Genomic DNA, 9,963 nt, shown 5'->3' with positions numbered 1-9,963 from the left:
ACAGAAGGCTGCTACTTGATAAGTTTTGCCTGAAAATAAATCAATAATGAAAGAACATAAAGAAAACATATGTGGTCAGTATAGGAGGTGGCATRTCTAGCTTCATCTAATACTGCAGTAGACAGATTTATTTTGCCCAGTATTGAAAATGCATCCAACGCTTTTCACACAAGATTTCCTTCTTGTTTTCCCCCCTTTCCCGCAGCCGCAGTCGTCGCCTCCGTCAGCTTCCAGGGAATCCAGGCTCACTCCAAGGTGGTAAATCCCATCCGCTGCCATGGGGAGGGAGCTCACCAGACCCACGCCATAGGGCCCCACATAATTCACCTATAGGAAGCAAGAGAGACACAGATACACGTGTAACATGCCATTATACATGTAAATGCATATACATATCTTTATATATTAAATATAGAGATATATAGAGAGAGAATATATAGAAAATATATGGTATTAGAGTATCTTATATATATATATATATATATAAAGAAGAAAAGGCAGATATATTTAATACAGGCCTGTTTTATATATCTATGCCATTAATAGCGAGACCCCAGCCCAGCCTGCAGGATGGGGCGGGGCCTACGACGTGGGGGCGGGGCCTGCGCCGTGGGGGCGGGGCCTGCGCCGTGGGGGCGGGGCCCGCGCTGGGCCGGCGGCCGGCGGCGCGCGCATGCGCCGTGCGTGGCGGCGCGCATCCCGTGAGGCTCCGCGGGGCAGCGGGGACGCGGCGGCGGGCCGAGCATGTCGGAGAAGAAGCAGCCCGTGGACCTGGGGCTCCTGGAGGAGGACGACGAGTTCGAGGAGTTCCCGGCCGAAGGTAGCGCCGCGAGGAGCCGCGCGCCGAGGCGCGGGGTGCTGCCCGCCGTGCGCCGGGCCGGGCCGGGCCGGGCCGCCGCGCTGCTGCGTCATGGCGCCGTGGAGGCCGCGGCCGGGCAGCGTCCCGAGCGGCGCCCGGGCAGGCCCCGGCTCCCCCCGGCCCTTCGCTGTGTGTGTCTGTCTGTGTGTCTGTCTGTGTGTCTGTCTGTGTGTCTGTCTGTGTGTCTTGTGTGTGTGTGGGGGGGGGGGCCGCGAATCCCGCCCTGCCCGCGAAAACGGTGTTTGTACGTCCCTGCTCCCCCGTGGCTGAGGAGGTTATTGAAATAGCTAAGCTGACAGCTACATCAAATTGGAATTACGTTTTGTTTTTTTTCTTTTGTGGGGAGGGGGTGAGTGGAGGGGGTATCTCCGTGTGCCTGTTCTGAAATGGTGCTTCTCCTGTACAATGCACTTCAAGCGTTGGCCGTGGGCAGTAAGGAGACCCCAGAAATGAGCGTGCTGTTGGAGCTCTGCTCAGCTGGGACACTGGGTTCCTGGTACAGAAGTTGCCCACAAAGTGGGAATATTTCTCAATTTGGTTTTTTTTTTTTTTTTTTTTTTTTTTTTTTTTTTGTAATTTGAGTTTTGGTGTTAAGCTCAGCTAATATTGACATTTTGTTTTTCCCAAGTCTGTATTTTTTGCATTGCCAACAGAGACAACTTTTGTTGTGTTTTTACCTTCATTCCTCTGCTACTACCATGAAAAAGAAGTTCTTTTCTTAGTTGGCCGAAGCTAGAAATATCAACGATAATGATTAATACCTTCAGAAACTGGAAGAACTAGTTACTGAAATCTTCTTAAATATAAACCAGCGAGAACTTCTCATGCTCAAAATGCATCAATATACTTGCTAACCAAGCAAAATGAAGTTAGTTTGAAGCTTATCTGTACTACTAAAGCCAAACATCTCAAGTTGAGATACTCAGCATTCTCTGAGAAGAACAAGTCTTATTAAGTAGTGACCACAATCAAATTTTATTGATGGATTTTTCCAAAGACTAAGAGCTGCTGAGGAGGCCTCATTGGAACTTTCCAGTGAGATAACAGGGTTGAGAGGTTGTAAAGGATTTTCAGGACACCTTCAATGTTTTCYCTCTCTGTTTTAGGAAAGAATCATAATATTTGATCAAACCCTGATTACATATCTGTTCTTCACATCAAAACGCAATCCTTCTGTGCAGGAAAAAAAAACTTTGCATTCTGTTACACAGTTAGTCATATCCAAAGGAAATTAGATAATACAGACTTATGCTAAGGATAAAAATACTGGGTTTTGGGGAAGCATTCCTACTTAAGCTTGATTTGATAAACTGTTTCAAGAAAACTTCTGAGGATCTAAAGCAGATGTGTACTGTTTTTATGGCATATTTTATTTGAAATGCAGCAGGACAGATTCAAGTATATGTGAATTGGTCACTTAAGAACTTCTTATACAGTTTTTTGGCATGTAAAATGATTGAATTTCAGTTTTTTAATCTGATTTAGAAAGAGGTTTTTTTTTTTCCAACAGCAAAATAGAGCTGATCAGTATACTAAAATACACTTTTTCTTTTTTTCCCCTTTAGTAGACCAAACTGTGGCAAGTTTTTATGAAAAATGATTTTGTAATTTTGGTTTGCAGCCATAATTCTTAATGGTAGCAGTCTGTAAAATATTTTTGATAGTCTCAGTGAGAGATAATGCCTAGAGTAATAACTTCAGTATAAAATTCTGGTGTATAGTGTGATGTTCAGTTAGGGTAGAGTCACGCAGCTCTGGCTGTGAGAACATAATCAGGGTTTACTCTCACTCATTTCTCTGTCCTTGTCCTCCCACAAGTAGAAAATGACTTTGGCCCGTTTGACTTTTCTTCACTCGGTGATATTTGGAGCGTATTTCAGCAGTCTCTTCAGAGGATCTTTCTGACTGAAGCTGCTGTGTCTGTTGTGCTGAACGTTAGCCCTTACAGTCGTTGGGAGTTTTTGAGTCTGTTTGACCTGTTTTTGAAGTTTGATGTTATGTTCATTTTAAACCATTTTGAGCTTTGATTTCAGTATCTTTGAAGCTCGATAAACAGCATAAGCAATAAGGCTTGCTTTCTTTGGAAAACAAGTATATTGTGTAAATAACAAAGCTTGTTGAAGGTGGTACTAAAATAAAATCCTTCCAATCAAACAACTAACAGTAACTAAATTCAGGTAATTMTTTTCTTTCTGTACTGCATATTTTTCTCTTAAAATGTACTCTTTGGTCCTTTCCTTTGCTCACCCTAGAACYGTTAGGATTTACATACTCCTTCAGTTCTTCCCTTTATATAACAAAATATGCATATTCATTTGAGGAGGGAATTTTAATCTTACTGCCTTCTGTATCTGTGTCTTTAATCAGCTGCACATGGATTTTTCTGTTCTGGGAAATCACAAATACTGGTGCTGTTGCCTGCCAKTGTTAGAAGAGAGCCAGAAAATAACTGAAGGACCAAACCCTGTTTCTTACAATGAAAACTGTTTGCAATGAACTTGATTTTAATCTTTTATTCTTTCATTTTTTCCCCTCCATAGTTCTGTCTGTTTTATGTTACTTTGGGYGCTCTCTGAATGGACAGCAGATGACTTACTGAATTTACAAGTGTTTAGAAACAGGGAAGGAATAATGTAATCTCCTTAAATATACTGCTCCTTAAATAGACTCCTAGTAGTCTAACAGATATGAAGCATAGGGTTACAGTTGTCAATTATCTTTTCTGTCATGAGATCTTTTAGTGTTGGTTTAAAAGCTGGCCTTGTTTTTTGCTTCTTTTACATTCAAAGCGTTACGTGAATTCTCAAGTTTAAGGCCTGCTGGTATTTTGGTGTCGTGATACTGGAACGAAAGCAGAATATTGAGGAAATGGGGAGAAGAACATTAGAAAAACTTGTGTCTCTCACTTAAAGAGATTATTTATTTATTTATTTATTTATTTATTTATGCAAAGGACATTTAATGTCTTTCTTGTGTAAGGAAACAGCTGCTACTGCATTAGGAACCCCGAAGCAGGCGTTACTGATAGCAACTGCTCTTTCCAAATACCTCACAAATGTTATTGTATCGCAAATGTTTTGGGCACTTGTCTATGGACTGTCAGTGTTTGATTTAAGTSGACTGAAGATATTTGTGTGTTTTGGTAAAAACATTTGGTATAAGATTTCCTTTTTCAGTTAAAAATAGAAGCTGTTGAAATTGCACTCTGTTTTTTGAGCTTTCAGGATGCAGCTACTCAAGATTGTCTTTTTTTAAATGCTACTACATCTTGTCCCTTTGGATACAAAATCATTTTTTCTCATAAATGTGTGATTTTTTGCAGACCATAACATGAGGTGGATAGTGATTTTTAYCAAATTGGACTTTTATTATAATTCAAGAAATTGTGATGTGGGTTCTCATTTTTTGTGCTTTTTTTTTTGTCCCCTGCTATGTGTTTGGGTCCTGCAAATACTTAGGCATAATCAAAACTTTTCTGCAAAAGAGAATTTTTTTTTTTAACCCTGAGGCTAAACAAATCTGTCAATATGACCTGGTATCAAAGCAATAGWCTTTTTTTGTTTTCTTGTCTTTAGATTGGACGGGTTTAGATGAAGACGAAGATGCACATGTCTGGGAAGACAATTGGGATGACGACAATGTAGAGGATGATTTCTCCAATCAGTTAAGGTAATTTTYTTTTTTTATCATTAGCTTGCTAATTTAGAAATAGAGCAAAATGGTTTGAAAAGTGTTGTTTGGAAGGTTATACATGAAAGTTTGAAATCTCATTTTTAAAATCCAAGAGCTCTGAAACAGATTAGCTCAAAGTAAAGCTTTTCTATCTAAAATCTCTCAGAACTTGATGTATGAGATTACGACACAATTGTAAGCACTGGTCAGCATTTACTGTTTTATAACTGTGCTAAGAGCACTGAGGTAACTGTCACCTCACTAGCATATTTTGAGTTTTTCACCTTAAGTCTGTACAACCATGTAAGCAAATTGTGTCAAAGTTGATGCTTATTCGGTTTAGTCAAATGAGTTCATTTCTAAGTAGCCTGTGTGAATGGTTCAGAGCCAATTCTGAAAAGTTTTAATGGCAGGAGATCCAAAATTATCTACGATACGGTATGTAAAATGTGTTAGTGTAAATTATCTTTCTTATACCTTCAAACATCATTGCTGTTCTTGATCCAAGTACATAAGTGAACTCTGGAAAATTTGGCCAAATTAATGTTAAAGTTTCCATCTTCTGTGCAGTGAGCATGTCGTTTATGAGACACAGTAGCAAAATAACTGTTCATAACATGCTTTAAAATTTGGGTAGCTCTAATCCARCTATTTAGTCTTCTCTGTCACTTGTAGTTTCCATTCATCCTTTACTGATTCCAAATTATAGCTTAAGATGTTTCAGGCATCAATACAGATTTTCAAATTCTCGTTTTATAATTAATCAATTTGTATGTTGCTTGCAAAACAAACTCTGTAGCACAGCCTGTTTAGCAGTCCCTGGGCTGACCTGACATGTGGGACTTGGAGGAAAGTGACCCTTGAGTAGCAGACTGGAAAACCAAGTCTGTTGATGTTGTTGTTTGTTGTCAGATTGAAAAGCAGTTGAATTAGTAGGCTGAATTGTGATATTGAAAATGATCCTTATGCACAAGGAAATAGGAGCTTAGAAAGTACAGTATGATTCTTGATCGACGTAGTCACTCTTGGAAAGCTTTTGATAAAAGTTTCTTAATTTCAGTTTGTAGTGCTGGTGTCCATGTACTGGCACTAATATGAAAGATTGCAGTGTTCCTATTCTGCAGCCTGGTTGTATTTCATCTTGCTTCTGGAAACTAAAGTTTTGCTGTTTTGTAGACAAAAGTTTGTTCTTGCTTCTTAACCGAGTCAAAAGAAACTTTTCTATCATGAGGCAATTTAGTAGTCTGTCTTTGAAATTCATATTACGGTAATCTATGGCAGTAAGAGAAAGAAAATGCTGCTGCCATCTTCCATTTTAAAATTCCAGCACTAAGTTTTTCAGCTAACCTGGAATATTTTTAGAGATTTGGATTATTTTTCAGTGATATCTAGATACCATCAGCTATGACTAGGAGATAGAGCAGGGTGTAGTTCTGGCTGGTCTGGAGAAGCCAAAATGGGGACACACCAGGTTAACTTTTGCAGTCACACATGTGCTCTCCTGGACAAAGCACCTCAAAGCATCCTGTTCCCTTGAAGTTGTTTTGCTGGAAAATGGAGCTCAGCAAGATGTACRTGCATTTAAATACCTCAAACATGGGAAGTTCTTTGTGTTTAAGGAAACTCGGAATAACCAGCAGAAAAGCAGMAAGTGTATGAATATTTTGCTTAGACTTCTAGTCATCTAAGACTGACCAAACTGAAGAACTGCAAATCAAGTGAGGCTAAAGTTATTGAAATTAATCAAAAGGCACTGTTACCTCTTGTGTCTCAAATGATTGGGTGTTATGCAGTGTATTGTATTTTTAAAGCTACAAATATCTGATAATATTGTGTTTCAATATGCTTTATCTTTTTTATACAGAGCTGAACTAGAAAAACATGGATACAAGATGGAAACCTCATAGTTTTTGCTGAATATGGAATAGTTTAACATTGAACTGTGGATAGACTATATTGAGAAGAAGAAAAAATGGGAAACGAGAAGAAGCATTTAGTTCATTATCTGCTTGGATTTATTATTGTTTTGTATGAAAAATAAAGTTTTTAATCTTCGCCTAGTTGTATGTGCAACCTCTGCTAAATTGATAACTGTTTTGATTCCAGAATGCTGTGACAATTCATCATCTTGCCCATGATGCTACCAATGATCTATAAGCAGCTGCTGCTGCTGCTGCACTGAAGTCATGGGGAACCAAATGAAAGTTATCAGAATGAAACCCTTGAGCTCCTTCTTTTGTTGGGCAGGTGGAGATGTCAAAAGAAATAAAACACTAATGTATTCCARTTAAAATACAACAGCAGTAAAAGAAAATGGTTTTGGTGACAGAGTAAAGCTTATTTTGCTTCATGACTTAATTTTCATTAGTAATTGTGTGTGGGTGCCGGTTTGATAGCGTTGAAAAATAAAGCCCAGTGTAAAATGCATTTTACAAGAGCAGAAACCCGCCTTCTCCAATCTTGCCCTGTCATTTCTCAAGCCTGTTAAAGAAGAGACCTCTGTGGAGGCGAGAAGAAAGTTCTGTGCTCATGCTTATTTAATCCCAGGCTTCTCGGCTGAAATTGCCTCCAATTTGCCAGTTATAGCAGCTCATCTGTAGCGCGCAAACATGCCTGCTGAGAACGGAAATCAAACTTCCAACTCATTTCATGGAGGCCAACAAATAGTTGCCAGAAAAATGCAACGGTGATGACTGGATTCGATTACTATCTGAACTAGGAAASAGAAGGTGGAAATTACCAAGCCCATTACCGATTCCATGAATTCTCTCCAAAGGAGCCGGTACAGCCGCTGTTCCCAAAGGCGCAGGGCCATGGCTGGCCAGGGAATGTAGGCCATGATTGCAAGTAAAAAAAAATACTGATTTGCTTCCTTTATAAAGGGGCAAGTATAGGTATGAACTCATGTGACATGCATTAGCAATGTGATCTGTCAGGTGGCTCGCTGAAAAACTTGACAGCCTTCTGCTGAATGAGAGTTATCAGAATAAAGGTGTTAGGTGATGGAAATGCAGTGTTATACAGCATTAAATGCTTTCCTTATCGTGTTAAATAAACGACCGAATAWGTTACGTTTTAATTGCATGTATAAATGCAAAGTTCTGGGAAAGTGATTCCCCTCTCCAAAGTTGCTTATGTGACCTGTTCTTGCACAGTGGAGGCAAAASTGGCTGAGGCCCATGCAGAGCTTACAGAGGTGGCTCTGTAAGGCTGAGGCCTGTCTTTGCCATCTAAATGGCTCTGCAGAGCTAAATATTTTTGAGAGAATTAGTTTATCCTCTCCTACACGGTGTGGGAAAAGGCAGTGTTTTGAGGAGACTCACCCCATAAGTGACGCRGGGAGCCTGGGCGCCCCACTTCTGCAGTTTGGATAAGGGCCGGAGCAGAGGCCTGCGCGCTGGGCAGCGACCGGTGGCGCACGCGGCCTTGAGTCGCGCTTGGGAGCTGGGGTGGCTGCTGTTACTGCTACCTTGCTGTGGGGAGACTGAGTGAGGCTGGTTAGAATAAGACAATAGGAGAGTTACGGAAAGGTCTGGAGTGAACTTTGGATATTGGCAACTGGATTTCTGAAACAACAGCAGAAGCAGCCCTGACACAGGTTGGAAGCAGCAGCCCTTCAGGAGCAGCAGGAGGAAGGCACTGTGGCAGAAAGGCACCTTTGCCTCCAGAAAATTGGCCTAGGTTTTGCTGAGCCACGGCTACCGTTTGGTATTGTGTTCTGCCTTTATCACAAAAATGTGCAAAAGGTTAGGAAAAATTAGAAGTGCCCCCCTGCCCTGAGCTAGAAATGAGGAGAAMTGGGCTGAGATAATCAGGGTCCTGCACCCGTGCAGCATTTCAGTTATAACTTCCATCTGCTCACATGGTATCTGAACCCCCAAGCTCAAAGGGTTTCAGTGTTCTACAAGGAGGCTCATAGAGGATGTCACTGCGGAAATTAGCCCAAATTTACCTGTTTTACAACTTAAATCTTCCCGTGTGCTTGGAGACTTGAGCTGTTGAGAGCATTCGTGCTGGGAGACGTTTTCTGGGTAGTTCTTGGTGGTGTTTCAATGATGCCTGCTGAGCTGAGTCAACTCATGGGAAAGCGCCCAAAATGTGCGGGGTTGCCAATGAGCTTAGCTTTCTCGGTGGGCTTTACCATGGTCCTTAAAGTAGGCATGCTGGAGAAGTGCCAAGTTAGACAAACACAAAAATCATGAGCAGTAATGTTATGTGGAAACCTTCAATTCCGCTCCTTTGTCTCCTCACAACCCCGCTGCTGTTACTCCATAGGGTCCCCACCTCCGATGGTTTGCAGAATGGAATGAACAGCTTCATGGGATTCTTTCTTTTCCCGGGTCCCAGTGAGTCCTGGTCCTTATGTATGGCACTGTGCTCAAGCCCTGCTGAACAGAGCGAATGAGCAGTGTTGGTTCTCTGAGTACCCCAGCAGCCTGCGTGCTTCAYAAATGTTCTAATACATTTTCCAACATCCCTGAGAGGCAGAGAAGTGTTTTCCCCTCTTTGAAGTGCATACGAATTTTAAGTGCTCGGTGTGAGACCCCAGGACCTCATGTTTCAGAGCATTCAGCAATGTGTAAAATGCTCTGTACGTTCAAATGTGTCTTTAGCCTCAGTTACTGCTGTGCATATTCAGCATTTCTGCCCATGAGGATTTATGGGGTATCAAGCCAGCCACCCAGAAAGGGAGGAAAGCGCGTTGCAAACTTTGCAGCTTTTGTAACGAGGGAGGCAAGGGCCCTGCAAGTCGCTGGCTTCCTCTGCCGCCTTCACTTCAACAGGAGGTTTTTTTGAACACTAGTAAGTCCTAAGTCCTCTGGGGATGGAGGTGAGTTTCGAAAAATATGTGATTAACAAGTTAAAGATTGTGTGATACTACATAGCCGTGGAAAAAGGAGTTTATATTGCATGGAGTTATAGTTCCAGCATTTATCTTTCAAGTGTCTGACTTTACAGCCCTAATAATAATCCTTTAATACCGGTATGATTTTGTGTTTGCATAATAATGTAGCTAAATTTGATTTAATTCCAAGGCATGCAGGGAAGTGAGAAGATTGATGCCCAGAWTTTTTTTGTGATGGAATTTTACTGAAGAATGAATGTTATGTAACATTTCAAATACATTGAGATCCTTCAAGATGAAGTGTATGATATAAATGTATAATATTTGCAAACTATAATTTAGCTACAGTTTTAAAAGCCYGGTCAGTTTTCCAGCCTCTTACCCAGGGTGAGGGGGAGAGATCCCCTTTGTCAATGGAGAGCTAAGGGCAGCCGATGCGAGTCTCATTAAGTAATTATATTTCAAATTCAAATTAATTTCAACTGTTGTCTTAGGCATTAGCAACCAAATTAGGAGACCAAAGGCAAGCGATAATGCAGCCTAACACTTTCAATAAATGAAGGTATTTGAAGTGATTTGCATGAAT

General features: G+C 41.0%; 1 protein-coding gene across 1 annotated transcript; it reads left to right on the top strand.

The window, feature by feature from the left end:
• The first annotated feature begins 682 nt into the window (after nt 1-682).
• SEM1 (SEM1, 26S proteasome complex subunit) lies at nt 683-7,444 on the top strand. Its single transcript, XM_026036268.1, has 3 exons — nt 683-820; nt 4,435-4,528; nt 6,396-7,444. Exons 1-3 carry the CDS (start codon nt 745-747, stop codon nt 6,436-6,438), a joined length of 213 nt encoding a protein of 70 aa, XP_025892053.1. The 5' UTR covers nt 683-744; the 3' UTR covers nt 6,439-7,444.
• The last annotated feature ends 2,519 nt before the right edge of the window (nt 7,445-9,963 follow it).

Source organism: Nothoprocta perdicaria, unplaced genomic scaffold, assembly GCF_003342845.1.
Source record: "Nothoprocta perdicaria isolate Ctin4 unplaced genomic scaffold, notPer1 scaffold_174, whole genome shotgun sequence".
Lineage (NCBI taxonomy): Eukaryota > Metazoa > Chordata > Aves > Tinamiformes > Tinamidae > Nothoprocta > Nothoprocta perdicaria.
Note: the sequence above shows the minus strand (reverse complement) of the source record. Positions and strands in the feature narration are given on the sequence as shown.